Here is a 17,360-nt window from a genome sequence, read left to right on the forward strand (position 1 = left end):
TATAGAGGATTCTTTGGATTGCCAAGCTGGTCACCAAAGGTGCCTTAGCTCTATCATGCCCAGTGTCTGAGGGTTACTGGAAATGTCCCTGCAGGCGGGCAATAAAGGATCACTCCCAGCATCCTAGTTCTCACACAGAAGGCTGGGAATCATTGAGGACATATATGCGAAAGCATTTTATATCTCTTGGAATATTCTATAAACTAAATGCTAGTTATTACTATTTCTTTCCCTGGGTTAGAAGGATTGCCCAGGACTGAATTGAAAGACTATAGATGGCTTTTCGTCTAAAATACTAAATACCTGGTAATTGGGAAGTAATATATGGTCTCTTTTCTTTGATTTGCAGATTCAGAATGTTCTTCATGAATTTTTTCAAAATCCAGATTTCCAGCTTGGTAAGCCTGCCTATTACTGTAGTGTTTCTATTTTTCTCTTTTTTGGGGGGGGGGGAAGTATTCTGAATTAAGATGAAGAGTCAATATTGAGATAGATGTTATTCACAACTCTTACAGATGTACTTAAGCTCTTTTGCTCTTTCCAGATGGAGAATGTAGAAAAACAGAGAGGCAATCAGTCATTTTCAATCCTTTTAGTTTTGTGCCCCATTTTATTACAAATATTCTGTAATATCCCTTTATTATCCTATCAAATTCCTAGAAAATATTAATTACATACACAGAATTTAAAAAGATGGATATAATGTTATAACTGTGATATAAAGGAGAAATACAAGGAAAGATATAAGAAAATTATATGCACTGTATTTCAATATGTAAATGCTTGGTTATAACTTCACTAGAAGATATAATGGAGTAGTCAGACATTTTTACCTACTTTAATGAATGTTGGAAAATAAAAAAAGTAAAATTATATCCAGTCAACCATTTTCTTTGTATCTGACATTTTGAAATAAGTGCATAATGAATGGATTTGTGTATATACGTAGAATCCCCATGAATAAGAGAGCTACAAATGCAGGCTGACACAAGTGTGTTGTATTGGAATTCAGATACAATTTATGATATTACCTCCCATTATATAATTTGCTGAAATAGTGAACAGCTCTTGGTAAAGTTCCAGAATGAAGCAAAGCACAACCCTCTCTCAAATTTTCGTAGTAGTTACCTTCTTGGAAAATTCAATAGCAAAACTGTCTTCTGTATTTACATGTAAAATAGAGTTAGGTTCTAGACTCAAAATGATTCTAAGCAGATTTTTGACCTAGTTGAATGTCTGGCAGGAGGAGGAAAGTCTTTACTGTGCAGGAATTGGAGGAGATCTGCCCCTACCCCATTCCCGTCCTACCCCATACCCCATTCGTCATTGTGGCAACAAAACTCACCCACAAATGTTCACCATGCTCACTAGGGGGCGAGGGAGACATCTATGGAGAACCACAGATTCTGATACTTTTGTTTTCTTATATGAGATTAAGAAAAAAATTCTGACTTGTTGAATAAAGAACTGGAGGGGCTGGCCCAGTGGCACAGTGGTTAAATGCACACATTCTGCTTTGGCGGCCCGGGGTTCGCTGGTTCGGATCCCAGGTGTGGACATGGCATCGCTTAGCAAGCCATGCTGTGGTAGGCGTCCTACATATAAAGTAGAGGAAGATGAGCACGGATGTTAGCTCAGGGCCAGTCTTCCTCAGCAAATAGAGGAGGGTTGGCAGCAGATGTTAGCTCAGGGCTAATCTTCCTCAAAAAAAAAAGAACTGGAGTTTGAGTCCTGAGATTTGGATAATTTATATCCAATTGATCTTTTCAATTGATTTTTTGACACTTTATTACATTGATAACAAGAGATTGTCTGAAATCTGTTCTCACTCTTAAAAATAAAATATGCTTTCCATCTTCCTGATCACTGGTCCCCAAACATGATTTGGGCCTTTGCTGACAAACTGTTCTCCTTCTACCTATTCACAGCCTATTCAAAAACTATAATTCTTCACAAGCAACACAACCTCAACTCCTCTTTCAGAAAATATTTGAAATAACTTCCTTTATTCATTTAGTTTTTGATTAAGATACAGAAGGAATGAGTTAAGAGAACTCTATTTAAGATTGTGATAAAATTAGAGAAATTCCAGACTACTCTAGTTGACAGTGATTATCTCTCCTCCCACCTCCTGTACTATTTAATATTTATTTTCTGTGCCATTCACTCATTCATTCATTCATTCCATATTTGTTGAGCCTTCACTAAGTTCCAGATACTGTGATGGGGTAGAGAATACAAAGAGGACTAAGACAGGTTTCCTGACCTGAAGTCACTCAGTCCAGCCAGGGAACAGACATGTATACTTAGTAACAACTGTTACTGGTAGAAATCAGTCTGGCTTGCATCATCTTCCAGAGCTTGCAGGAAAGTCTGGGACGGGGATAACAGCCTCTAATGCATAAGCTTATATTAAGTTTATACAGTACTCTTATGACAATAACTGATATCTCATAATAAGTAATTACAAAAATCAAGAGTGACTAAAGAATTTTTTTATGTACCAGCCCATGATAGGCAGGAAGAGTTATTAGAAGTAGGAGGAGAAGCCAGTGTACAGTTCTTTCATCATGAGCTTTCACGCAATTTGTGTGTTTGTGTCTTGGTAAGGTCAATAAAGATCACATAATTGTCATATCAAATGAAGGTTAAAAAATCTTTATTTGAGCTAACTGTCACATTCTACCATTATTGACCACTCTGTTATTCATGAAACTCTTTTTTTCCCCTGGCTTTTGTGATATCATTCTTGATTTTTTCTTCTATCTTTGATCACCTCTTAGCATTTTTGTTTCTTGATTCTTTTTTTATTTGCACCTTAAATGTTTTCCAGAGTTTCCTTTTTGGGTCTATTATCATTTTACACATTATCCACACTCCCAGGATATTCTAAACCATGACTTTAGCTGATGGTTCTCATGTGTATGCCCATCCCAAACCTTCCCCTTGAGCTCCAGAGCCTATTTGAAAATACCCATAGGACAAGGGGTTAAGTGAAGAAAGCAAGTTGCGGATCAATATGATCATATTTATGAATAGAAAAATAAAAGATATATGTGTGTATATATGTATGAAAATACATAGAAAGCTTACTGGAAGGGTGACAACAATCAGTTGACAGTGGGTACTTCTGAGGCAGAGGGGAGAGACAGTGCTGATGCGGGGTAGAGGAAAAGGTAGATTTTCATATTTTGCTGCTTATATTTTTGTATTATTTGAATCTTATACTAAAAAACATATTCATATATTATTTATTTAATTTAAGAAACATTGAAGACAAAATAAAGTAGTTAAAATGAAACTTTGTAGAAGTTTTGTGTTTTAGGACCTGCTAACATAGATGCTAGCATATGTTTTTGTCGTTTTTATACTGTCGATGTGCATATTCATTTCTGCTTTATCTTGACCTGGTCATTAAAAATGTAGGTGTGTTCTTTTCAGTGTTTGGGTTGCTTGGTTAAATAAAAGCCAGAAAAAATAACAATTTTCTATTAATTGGAATGTTATCCAACTAGATATCATTTACTTTATTGTAAATATTGATGGACATGAAGAAATAATTTTGTGTTATTTTAAAGCACTATAATACGAATATAAAATATGAATGTATTACAACCAAACTAACTAGCAAATAACCTTTATTCCATAATTAGAATCATGTTGCAAACAATTGGCTGTTGCTGACTCTATGGAACCAAGATTGAACGAGGTGGAATTTATAGAAGTAAGAAGTTATGTTATTCATTGTTTGAACCAAATTATCTTGCCGGTTTCAGTGGTCTTTCGGTGGATGTCACACATACATTAACTTAGAATTAAATTAAATGAAAGCAGGGGCCGGCCTGGTGGCATAGAGGTTAAGTTCCTGTGCTCTGCTTTGGCTGCCCGGAGTTCGCCAGTTCAGATCCCAGGAGCAAACCCATGAACCACTTATCAAGCCATGCTGTGGCAGGTGTCCCACATATAAAGTAGAGGAAGATGGGTATGGACATTAACTCAGGGTCAATCTTCCTCAGCAAAAAGAGGAGAATTGGCAGCAGATGTGAGCTCAGAGCTAATCTTCCTCAAAAAACCAAAATTCACTTAAAAATGAAAGCATAGTAACTTATTTTATCAATTCTAAGATGCACACTTTAAAATATTTTAACCCCTCTGAAATTAGGTTACATTTTATAATCAAAGGCATCTTACAATTTCTTTCAATCAGTGATACTTGTGATGTGAAGGTGTGAAAAACTTTCACTGACACCTTTGGGTAAGAGCAAGAAAAACCAAGTTCTTATATTCAATGAAATCTGGTTATACAAATAATAGTGAGATCTAAAAGTTACAAAGGATTTTCTCCAGGCCAGGCACTGTCCTAAGCTAGCCATATAGGTAATCCTCTCAGCAATCCTTATTTCTACTTTTATAGATGAAGTCTCTGAGGTACAGAAAGGTTAAGTAACTTACACAAGGTCTCACAATTAGTGGAGCTGTGGAAATTTGTATTCAGACAGCTAGTTTTCAAAGTATACATAGTACTGCGTCTGAGAAGGTGATTCTATCGTAATGGAATAAGCAAAAGAAGCAATTTAATGGTACCAGAGTCCCAAGTCTTCTACAGCCTGCTTTTATATTTTTTCATGTCTTTCCTCTAATCCCCCGTGTTTTTTTCTGAGTTCTAGAGTCAAGGAAACTTTCTCCTTTTTCTCTGCTACACCCTTGCTCCATTGAGGGCTATGCACTATATACAATTTTAAGGTTTTGTATGAAGAATTTCTGGAATCCTTGATAGGATTGCCATATGGATAAGAATCTGGCAATCCTGCCTCAGTTATGTTCTGTGTTTTCTTAGATTCCGTATTTGTCTATTTGGCATCCATTAATCACAGGGCCAAACTAATGGCCAAAGTTGTTTATATCTCCCTTTTGATCCAGACCCCATACTCTAACCATCTCCTTATCTAAATCTCACTCACCAGGCCAATATTTCCCCTGCCCTTAAACAACCGTACACCAGGTCTAGACAACTAGGGACGGCACCAATGCCCCAAAGCCCACTGGAATTATTCAAGGTAGCCAGTTCTAAGCTGTTTACCCTGCCCTGCATTGCCTTTCCTGAGAAAACCCCAATAAAGCCTCTGGCCGAGGCTTTCCCTTACTCCTGCTTCTGCCTCGTGACCAAAATCTGGTGCTTCCCCTGTGGCTTTGCATGGCATGGCATGCTCCCTTCACTTGGACACTATAAGTAATAAAAATCTTCTTTCAATGGCATTAGCCTCTCCATGTCATCACTCAGTCATCTCCATAAATTAAAATCCCGTGCGTATAAATGAAACAAGTTACTCAAAGAAAAATATGCAGAAGAATAAACTATAGTATTCAAATGGTTCAGAAAAAATCAAGGCTTTATCACATTAGTAATAAACATAAGTTACATTTCTTTGCAAGACACTGATTCTAGGTGCTAACTTGCCTTTCTGTCTTACACTAGTTTCCCTAAAAGTGGGCAATTTAGAAAATTTTCTGATTTTTTAAAATATAAAAGTAATATATGGAGGCCAGCCCTGTGGTCTAGTGGTTAAAGTTCCAGCGCACTCCGCTTTGGCGGTCCAAGTTTGCAGGTTCAGATCCTGAGCACAGACCTACACCACTTGTCAGCCTCAGCCATGCTGTGCTGGTGACCCACATGCAAAATAGAGGAAGATTGGCATAAATGTTAGCTCAGGGAAGATCTTCCTCAAGTCAAAAGAGGAAGATTGGTGACAGATGTTAGCTCAGGGCCAATCTTTCTCAGGGAAAAAAAAAGTAATATATGAATTTTGTGATATGTGAATTACATCTCAATAAGAAAGTAATATAGATTCATTTTGAAAAATTAAAAAGAAGAAAGTATAAAGAAGAAAAAATTTTAATCCATAATTCATTTTAATGGCTATATAATACTCGATTATATGTTTGTGTTATAATTTATTTAATCATTTCTCTACTGTGGGACATTTATTTTCTTATTATTCACTATAATATGATAGGATTAATATCTGCATATAAATCTTTGCTTACAGCTTGATATGGACTGAATTATGCCCTCTAAAATTCATATGTTGAATCTGTAACCCGTAACGTGATTTTATTAGGAGACAGGGCTTTTAGGAGGTACTTAAGGTTAAGTGACATCTTAAGGGTGGAGTCCTAATCTAATAGGATTCATGACCTTATAAGGAGAGAAAGAGAGGGGGCTGGCCTGGTGGCTGAGTGGTTAAGTTGTCCCGCTCAGCCTCAGCTGCCCATGGTTTCGCTGGTTCGGATCCTGGGTGCAGACATGGCACCACTCATCAAGCCATGCTGAGGCGGCATCCCACATGCCACAACTAGAAGGTCCTGCAACTAAAAATACATAACTGTGTACCAGGGGGCTTTGGGAAGAAAAATGAAAAATAAAACCTTTAAAGAAAAAAAAGAAGAAGAAGAGAAAGAGAGGGAGAGCCCTCTTTCTTTCTCTCTACATGCATGCACTGGGGAAAGGCCATGAGGAGATACGGTGAGAAGGCAGCCATTTGCAACCCAAGGAGAGAGCCTTCACCAGACACCAACCCTGCTGGCGCCTTGGTCTTGGACTTTTTAGCCTCCAGAACTATGAGAAAATAAATTTCTGTTGTTTAAGCCACCCAGTCTATGGTATTTTGTTATGGCAGTCTGAGCTTACTAAGACACAGCTCTGGTAATTTCCTTAGAGTAGATTCGTAGAGGCAATTACTAGGTCAAAGAATGAATAGTGGAAGGATTTGGGTATCTATTGTAAAATTATACTGACTCCACTGGCTTATTCTCCCACCAGCAATGTATGAGAGCTTTCAAAGCACCGTATTCTCACCAACAGTGGGCATTATTGAGTATAAGAAACCTCTGCAGTTTTTTTCCCCCATTTATTTATTTATTTATTTATTTTTGTTGAGATATGATTGGCATATAACAAAGTGTAAGTTTAAGGTGTATAACATGTTGTTTTGATACATTTATTTATTACAAAATGATTACCATGGAGGTATTAGTTAACACCTCCATCACGTCACATGATTACCATTTCTTTTTTGCGGTAAGAACATTTAAGATCTAGTCTCTTAGCAACTTTGAAGTATATAATGCAGTATCGTTGACTGTAGTCACTATACTGTGCATTCGATCCCCATGATTTACTCATCTTATAACTGGAAGTTTGTGCCCTTTGATAAATATCTCCCCATTTCCCCCACCTCCAGGCCCCAGAAACAACCATTCTACCCGTTTCTACAAGTTTGACTTTTTTAGATTCCACATATAATTGAGATCATAGGGTATTCATTGTTGTCTGTCTGATTTATTTCACTTTGCTCAATGCCCTCAAGGTCTGTCTTTGTTGTTGCAAATGGCAGAATTTCCTTCTTTCTTATGGCTGAATAACAGTCTATTGTATACATGTATACCACACCTTCTTTATCCATTCATCTGTTTACAGACACGTTATTTCCATACCTTGGCTATTGTGAATAATGCTGCAATAAATATGGGAGTGTAGAGATCTCTTCAAGATCTTGTTTTCATTTCCTTTGGATATATACTCAGAAATGGGATTGCTGGCTCATATGGTAGTTCTATTTTTAATTTTTTCAGGAAGCTCTACATGTTTTCTTTGGGGGTGTGTGTTTACTTTGAGAGCTGAGCATCCCATTTTAGACTTTCTTTTCTTTATTGAGGTAACATTGGTTTATAACATTATATAAATTTCAGGTGTACATCATTATATTTCAGTTTCTGTATAGACTACATCATGTTCATCACTAAAAGGCTAGTTGCCATCCATCACCATACACATGTGCCCCTTTACCCCTTTCGCCCTCTCACCCCCTTTCCCTTCTGGTAACTACCAATCTGCTCTCTGTATCTATGTGTTTGTTTGTCTTCCACATGTGAGTGAAATCATACGGCATTTGGCTTTCTCTCTCTGACTTATTTCACTTAGTATAATACCCTCAAGGTCCATCTGTGTTGTTGCAAATGGCAAGATTTCATCTTTTTTATTTTGAGGAAGATTAGCCCTGCACTAACATGTGTGCCCATCTTCCTCTGTTTTATATGTGGGATGCCTGCCACAGCATGGGTTGATAAGCAGTGTGGAGGTCCACACTTGGGATCTGAACCAGTGAACCCTGGGCTGCTAAAGCGGAGCATGTGGACTTAACCACTGAACCATGGGGCAAGACCCAAGATTTCATCTTTTTTATGGCTAAGTAGTATTCCATTACATATATATATATATATATATATATATATATATATATACACACACACACACACACCACATCTTTTTTATCCATTCATTCGTTGGTGAGCACTTAGATTGTTTCCAACTCTCAGCTATTGTGAATAATGCTGCAATGAACATTGAGGTGCATATATCTTTTCGAATGAGTGTTTTCATGTTCTTTGGATAAATACCTAGAAGTGGAATAGCTGGATCATATGATAGTTCTATTTTTAATTTTTTGAGGAATCTCCATACTCTTTTCCATAGTGGCGGCCCCAATTTACATTCCCACCAGCAGTGTTTGAGGGTTCCGTTTTCTCCACACCCTCTCCAACACTTGTTATTTCTTGTCTTTTTAATAATAGCCATTCTGATGGGCCTGAGGTGATATTTCATTGTAGTTTTGAATTGCATTTCCCTAATAACTAGAGATGTTGAACATCTTTTCATGTGTCTGTTGGCTATCTGTATATTGTCTTTGGATAAATATCTGTTCAGATCCTCTTCCCCCTTTTTTTTTTTGAGGAAGATTAGCCCTGAGCTAACATCTGCTGCCATTCCTCCTCTTTTTGCTGAGGAAGGTTGGCCCTGAGCTAACATCCGTGCCCATCTTCCTCTACTTTATTTGTGGGATGCCTGCCACAGCATGGCTTAACAAGCAGTGCATATGTCCGCAGCCAGGATCCAAACCAGCGAACCTTGGGCTGCTGAAGCAGAAGTGTGAACTTAATCACTGCACCACCAGGCTGGCTCTCCTCTCCCCATTTTTTGATTGGATTGTTTGCTTTTTTGTTGTTGAGTTACATGAGTTCTTCATATATTTTGGATATTAACCCCTTATCAGATATGTGATTTACAAGTATATTCTCCCAATTGGTAGGTTGTCTTTTTGTTTTGTTGATGGTTTCCTTTGCCAGACAGAAGCTTTTTAGTTTGATGTAGTCCCACTTGTTTTTCTTTTGATAGCAGTTTGTTTTTTAACTTTTATCTTTTTGATTACTAGTGAGGTTAAACATTTTTCTATGTAATTTTTAAATTTCTTCCTGTGTGAATTACCTGTTTACATTCTTTGCCCATCTTACTTATTGATATTTATTTTTTCTTATAGAATTGTAAATACTCTTTACATATTAAAGACATTACCATTCATGATTGTAAATTACATATATTTTTCAAGATTTTGCAATTGTTTAAAGATTTTTAAAGGTGTTTTCTAACTTACAGAAATTTTTGTTAATTGTTATGTAAACAAATCTATTGATTCTTTTTTTTGAGGTCTTTTCCATTGCTCTTATGCTCAGAAGGTTCTCTCCATCCCAAGATGAGCTAAATAAATATTCAGCTATACTTTTATAGCTCTTTTTATTTTTTAAATTAATTTGAAAATTATTTTGACAAATAATGGAGTATCTAACTTCATTCTTCCCCTAAAATGACTAGCCAAAGATAACGCTTCATGGAACAAACTTTTCTTTTACAAGTAGCTTATTTTCCAAATGAAATTTCATCTGCATCATTACTTTCCTGCTTTCCAATGGAAAATAAAAATAGAACATTTTACAAAATTTGAATGACTGAAATCTTTTCGTGCCCATGTAAATTCAACTTTGCCAAAAATAAGAGTATTCTCTATGACATGAATTTCCTGAAAAATGTGTATATTTTAATGCATGGACCCTTCTCCTGTTGGTATCAGATAAATCAAAATCAGAAGGATGGAAAAGAGGCTTTCTTTTTACTTTACCAAACTCAGTGGCAAACAGCATATCACAGTTTACAGTAAAAATCTTTTTGGGGGGCTGGCCTGGTGGCGCAGCAGTTAAGTTCACACGTTCCACTTTGGCGGCCCATGGTTTGCTGGTTCGGATCCCAGGTGTGTACATGGCACTGCTCTGTAAGCCATGCTGTAGCAGGCATCCCACATATAAAGCAGAGGAAGATGGGCAGGGATGTTAGCTCGGGGCCAGTCTTCCTCAGCAAAAAGAGGAGGATTGGCAGCAGATGTTAGCTCAGGGCTAATCTTCCTCAAAAATAAAAACTTTTCAATCTTTCCCAGATATAATTAGAAGTGGTAAGAAAATCCTAGTTTCATGTAGTCTCTTATTACTTTGCTTGCTGTTGACAAAGCTGTCATCCTTTCATTGTCTTTTCAAAATTTTTGAGGAAAGGCAATTTAATTTGCCAGACTAAAATAAAAAGATAAATCATGGTGTGACTTCTTACCCTTGTTTAACTGACAATAAATTTATCCCAGAGCCAGGGTTTTACCCATAAATGGCCAAAAAAATCATTGGAGTGAATTTTTTAAAATTAAGACAACTATTATCAGAGTAGTGTTGTAAAAATGAACTCCCAGTTCACATCCTTGCCAACACTTGTTATTCTCTGGTTTTTTGTTTTGTTTTGTTTTTTTGTTATAGCCATCCTTGTGGGTATGAAGTGGTAGCCCACTGTGGTTTTGAAATGCATTTCTCTGATGGCTAAAATGATATTGAACATCTTTGCATGTGCTTATTGGCCATTTGTTTCTCTTCTTTGGAGAAACGTCTACTTAAATCCTTTGACCATTTTTTAATTGGGTTGTCTTTTTATTATTGGGATATAAGAGTTCTTTATATATCCTAGACACAATCCCTTGTCAAATATATAATTTGTAAATGTTTTCTTCTGTGGGTTATCTTTTCACTTTCTTGATGGTGTCCTTTGAACCACAAAAGTTTTTAATTTTGTAAAGTCTAATTTATCTAATTTTTTCTTTTGTTGCTTTCTCTTTTGGTGCCAAGAAACCATTGCCTAAATGAGGGTGATAAAGATAGACTCCTAAGTTTTATAGTTTTAACTTTTATATATGTCTATTTAAGTCTTTGATCTATTTTGAGTTCATTTTTGTGTAAGACGTGAAGTAGTACGACTTTTTTAAGTATTTGATAAGTCAAAGAGGTAAAAAATAAATAAAGATGTAAAGAACCTGTTATATTATGTGAGACTTATTGTATAAGTATGTCTTGAACTTCAATCCCTACAGTGGCCTTGTTCCAGTGTTCATGGAATATTGGTCAAAATTTATCATAAATAGGCCACCAAGAAAACCTTAAAAGTTCTAAAAACGAGAAATCTGACATGCTATATTTTCTAATCATTGTGTAATAAAACTGGAAAATAATAAACAAACTTAAAAATTATTTAAATCCAACCATTTGGAAATTTAAAATATACTCTCTTTAATAATTTTTGGCTCAAAATGTTACATGTAATTTTATGGAGCGCTGCTAAATGTTTACTTAGATGAAAAATTATAGTCTTAAAACTTTTAAAAATGGGATGGGGCAAGGAATTTTTAAAACACAGATAAGTATAAAAATAGAATAACAATGTATATATTCCCATAACCTAGAAATAACTCTTGTTAATACCTTGGCATATTTTTCTTAGGAAAAATTATCATGACCAAAAAAAGAACTCAAACAACACATGAAAGTACAAAGATGGGGATTTTAAAAATCACCATAAATTTCTTACCCAGAAATAACCATTGTCACCCTTAGGTGAACAGCATTTAAAACAGCTTTATGTACAATGTCTCCGCAGATAGATGGGTGTATAGCAATGTAGATGATCATAAACTCTGTTGTAAAATTTTAGTTACTTAAAATTAAAAATATTTAATTGTACTTGATTCAACAGAAGAGAAACTGAAGTAAAAATAAGGGGATTATTGAAATTGAACACGTCTTCACAAAAGTTATTCTAGGGTCATTCTAAGATAAGATCGTAAGGTGAAGATCAGAAAAGGTTGCAGTCATTATTTTTTTTAAATCATATATTTCAGTTATAGAAATAACAATTGACACTCTGCTATAAAAGATAAAGGTATTTAATATTTCCTCTTGTCTTCCTATCTTTTTTCCTTGTTGTATTTCCCGATTTTAATTAGTTATTTTGTAATTTTTGTTTTATCCAGACTTACACTATTAATTTTCTTTTCTGTAATTACAATTCCCATAGTTAATTACACTTAGTCTAATATTTAAATGGATTCAAGTTTCACTTCCTGTCCTTTTACAATGGCTTTGCTATTCCTGGGTAATTTGATTCATCTCTTAATAGGCTGAATTTATTGTAAAGAAATTTTTTCAAGAAAATTATATGGGTGCTATATTTTCTGAGTTCTTTTATGTTGAAAATGTCTGCATATTGCCTCTAAAACTACACCTTGGATGGGTGTGCTGTAATTGGCTCACATTTTCTTTTCACCTCAAAACAGTATAGACATCACTTAATTATTTTTCTGGTATTGAATGTTGTGAAGTCTGACGTCAGTTTTACTTTTTACCTCCCTTTATTCATTTTTATTAATTCAGCAAATACATACGTATACATATAGACATATATGCATACACATATCATATATTCGTGTGAATATGATATGTGATGAATATATGATATGTGTGTATATGTGTGTATATCCATACAATTAAAGGATAAAATGGGTAAGGGTAATGTATACCTAGTAATAGTTATGATACCTAATAATGCTTGATACAAACTCATTAGCGTTCTACATAGTACCTGCGTAGATGTGTATATATGTGTACATAAATATATATATGTACATGTATATAAATAAAATTTTGTTTTAATGGATGATTTGGCTATTAATATTAGTTTCCCTAACATTTCTCAACTTTTCCTGAAATGCAAACAGCACCTATTCAGGCGCTTTCATTAGAGACAAGAGCTGTTACGTCAACAGAAACCAAGAAAGTATTTCTTGTATGGAAATATTTGTTGAGAATATTTCATTATTTGATCAATGAATCAGTGAGCCATCCTTTATGACATATGACGTGGAAGCAGTGTTTGAAACACTGGCTTTTAAAGAGATTTGCTTTAAGGCTATTTTGTCAAAATGTTTAATAAAACTAGAAGAAATGGAATTATAAGTTTGGGACTTTAAGGCAAGATATTACACACAGGTGCCACCAAGTGGAGATATTATGCCATGCAGTTGCCCTTCTGATCTTTTGTAATGAGCAGTGTAACTTGCATTCAGATTAGAGAGTGTTTGGAGAAAACGAAGTCGTTCAGGTAATAATGTAGAGAAAAAGACAAATGGAGAGAATGAATGGTCACCGATGCCTCCATATGCATATCATTTTCTTAGTGTATCTGTTTTCTGGTGGATAAACGAACAGGTGATCTTTTTGTTGACTATAACCTCTTTCTCACTTTTCATCTGTTTTATTCTAGCAAATGAAAACCGAAAGTAACTATTTTAGAATATTTCCTTCTGGTCTCTTAGTTATTAAGTATATCCTGAACATTTACTCTCTGTGCTAGGAGAGATGTCAAAATTAGAAGTTGTGTTTCTTACCCTCAAGGACCAAATAATGCATTGTTGTATGGGAGTGTGCCTGTGGATATGTGCAGGCATTTATGTGTGTATGTGAGTGTGTGTACGTGCACACACACATTGAATGGAACTGGAGTAGGATCCAGGGAATAGAAGGATCAAAATATAAGCAAGTTAAGGACACACACCACGAAAGACAATTACAAAGCAATGAACGGGTGCAAAGCAAAACATTATGAATTATTATATTTCTCACTGTCGAGGGATGTATAGTAAAAGGAAAATGAGACTTCAGTGGGGCAGGTTTCATGTAGGAAACTCCTTTGGTGGTCGTGAGTTTTAAATTTCTTCCTCCTGCTATACCTTGTATCTCCTTACTTAAAAAGGAATCTTAAGAACAATGTTTTAAACATTTATATATTGACAGAAATCATTTAAAATGTAGAATGTAGTGGTTTATTCAGGATTGTTTTGTTTTATAAGTCAAATATTTAGACATATAAGAAATATGTTTGGGGAGAATGTCAGGCTTATTTTAAATTCTCAGAATACTCTGGTTCACAAAAGACAACTCGTTCCAGGAGACAAAACTTACCATTTGTATCATTTTAACACTGGTGCTGAGTTGTTCAAGTAGATATTGTGTTCCCTATACAAGTTTGAAAAAGAGTAGAAGTCTTAACCCTTAGATTTCGGTGGGCTCCTGTTAACAAAACTAACTGCATTGTCTTGTGTTCAGGCCAGGAGTAAACAGGGACTGATAAGCAGATCTTTCCTGAAATTCCCAAATTTCAATCTTACAGAGGATCTACCCTTTCATTTCACTATCTGATTGGTTAATTTATTTATCAACAGAAGAAAACAATTTTAAGTATATTTGTTTTGTCTAAACATCATTAATGTGGTTATAGAAAATTTTAGTTAACTTTTTTTTATTGAGTTCATAATAGTTACATCATTGTGAAATTTCAGTTGTATATTATTTCTTGTCTGTCACCATATGCATGCTCCCCTTCACCCCCTGTACCCACTCCCCACCCTGCTTCCTCTAGTAACCACTGAACTATTTTCTTTGTCCGTGTGTTTGTTTATCTTCCACATATGAGTGAAATCATATGGTGTTTGTCTTTCTCAGTCTGGCTTATTTCACTTAGCATAATACCCTCCAGGTCCATCCAGGTTGTTGCAAATGGGATGATTTTCTTTCCTATGGCTGAGTAGTATTCCGTTGTATATCTATACACCGTATCTTCTTTATCCAATCATCGGTAGATGGGCACTTGGATTGCTTCCATGTCTTGGCTACTGTGAATAGTGCTGCAGTGAACATAGGGGTGCATATATTACTTTGGATTGTTGATTTCAAGTTGCTTGGGTAGATACTCAGTAGTGGGAAAGCTGGGTCACGTGGTATTTCTATTTTTAGTTTTTTTAGGAATCTCCATACTGTTTTCCACAGCAGCTGCACCAGTTTGCATTCCCACCAGTAGTGTATGAGGGTTCCCTTTTCTCCACACCCTCTCCAACATTTATTTTTAGTCTTGTGATTATAGCCATTTTAATGGGTGTTAGGTGGTATCTTAGTGTAGTTTTGATTTGCATTTCCCTGATGATTAGTGATGTTGAACATCTTTTCATGTGCTATTGGCCATCTGTATATCTCCTTTGGAAAAACGTCTGTTCATATCCTCTGCCCATTTTTTGATTGGGCTGTTTGTTTTTTTGTTATTCAGTTGTGTGTGTTCCTTATATATTATGGAGATTAACCCCTTGTCAGATATGTGATTTGCAAATATTTTCTCCCAATTGGTGGGTCATCTTTGTGTTTTGATCCTAGTTTCTTTTGCCTTGCAGAAGCTCTTTAGTCTGATGAAGTGCCACTTGTTTATTTTTCCTTTTGTTTCCCTTGTCTGAGAAGACATGGTATTCAAAAAGATCCTTTTAAGTTCAATGTCAAAGAGTGTACTATCTATATTATCTTGCGGGAGTTTTGTGGTTTCAGGACTTGTCTGTCTTTGATCCATTTTGAGTTTATTTTTGTGTATGGTGTGAGATAATGGTCTACTTTCATTCTTTTGCAAATGGTTGTCCAGATTTCCCAACACCATTTATTGAAGGGACTGTCTTTTCTCCATTGCATGTTCTTGCACCTTTGTCAAAGATTAGCTGTCCGTAGATGTGTGGTTTTATTTCTGGGCTTTCAGTTCTGTTCCATTCATCTGAGTGCCTTTTTTATACCAGTACCATGCTGTTTTGATTGCTAGGGCTTTGTAGTACATTTTCAAGTCAGGGATTGTGATGCCTCCAGCTTTCTTCTTTTTTCTCAGGATTGCTTTAGTAATTTGGGGTCTTTGGTTGCCCCATATAAATTTTAGGATTCTTTGTTCTAGTTCCATGAAGAATGTCACTGGGATTCATATTGGGATTGCATTGAATCTGTAGATTGTTTTGGATAGTATGGACATTTTAATTATGTTTATTCTTCCGATCCATGTGCATAGAATCTCTTTCCATTTCTTTATGTCATCATCTATTTCTTTCAATAATGTCTTATAGTTTTCATTGTAGAAGTCCTTCAACTCCTTGGTTAGATTTATTCCTAGATATTTTCTTCTTTTTGTTGTGATTGTGAATGGGATTGTATTCTTAAGTTCTCTTTCTGTAAGTTTGTTATTAGAGTATAGAAATGCAACTGAGGGGCCGGCCCCATGGCTGAATGATTGAGTTCACGTGCTCTGCTTCAGCGGCCCGGGGTTTCGCTGGTTCAGATCCTGGGCATGGACATGGCACTGCTCACTGGGCAATGCTGAGGGGGCGTCCCACCTGCCACAACTAGAAGGACCTATAACTAAAAATATACAACTGTGTACCTGGGGGCTTTGGGGAGAAGAAGGAAGAAAAACTTAAAAAAAATTTTTTAAAAAGAGAAATGCAACTGATTTTTGTAAGCTAATTTTGTACCCTGCAAATTTACCGTAATTGTTAATTATTTCTAATAGTTTTCTGATGGATTCTTTAAGGTTTTCTGTATGTAAGATCATGTCATCTGCAAACAGCGAGAGTTTCACTTCCTCACTCCCTATTTGGATTCCTTTTATTCCTTTGTCTTGCCTAATTGCACTGGCCAAAATCTCCGGTACTATGTTGAATAAGAGTGGTGATAGCGGGCATCCCTGTCTTGTTCCTGTTCTCAGAGGGATGGCATTCAGTTTTTGCCCATTGAGTAAGATGTTGGCTGTGGGTTTGTCATATATGGCCTTTATTATGTTGAGGTAATTTCCTTCTATCCCCATTTTGTTAAGAGTTTTTATCATAAATGGCTGTTGGATCTTGTCAAATGCTTTCTCTGTGTCTATTGAGATGATCATGTGGTTTTTATTCCTCATTTTGTTAATGTGGTGTATCACATTCACTGATTTGCGGATGTTGAACCATCCCTGTGTCCCTGGTATAAATCCCACTTGATCATGATGCATGATCTTTTTTATGTATTGCTGTATTTGAGTTGCCAATATTTTGTTGAGGATTTTTACATCTATGTTCATCAGCAATGTTGACCTGTAGTTTTCCTTTTTTGTGTTGTCCTTGTCAGGCTTTGGTCTCAGAGTGATGTTGTCCTTGTAGAATGTGTTAGGAAGTGTTCTGTCTTCCCTAATTATTTGGAATAGCTTGAGAAGGATAGGTATTAAATATTAAATCCTTTCTGAAAGTTTGTTAGAATTCTCCAGGGAAGCCGTCTGG

General features: G+C 35.8%; 1 protein-coding gene across 7 annotated transcripts in view; it reads left to right on the forward strand.

Annotated features, from left to right (window-relative positions):
* The window catches only part of EFCAB5 (EF-hand calcium binding domain 5), a 142,579-nt gene that overhangs the window by 47,864 nt on the left and 77,355 nt on the right, over nucleotides 1-17,360 (forward strand). For all 7 annotated transcript variants that reach the window (XM_070562804.1, XM_070562805.1, XM_070562799.1 and 4 more), the window contains 2 exons: nucleotides 350-398; nucleotides 3,654-3,724. In XM_070562804.1, coding sequence (XP_070418905.1) covers nucleotides 350-398; nucleotides 3,654-3,724 — 120 coding nt within the window. The remainder of the gene's footprint in view (nucleotides 1-349; nucleotides 399-3,653; nucleotides 3,725-17,360) is intronic.

The sequence above is a fragment of the Equus przewalskii genome, chromosome 10 (assembly GCF_037783145.1).
Source record: "Equus przewalskii isolate Varuska chromosome 10, EquPr2, whole genome shotgun sequence".
In the NCBI taxonomy this organism is placed as follows: domain Eukaryota; kingdom Metazoa; phylum Chordata; class Mammalia; order Perissodactyla; family Equidae; genus Equus; species Equus przewalskii.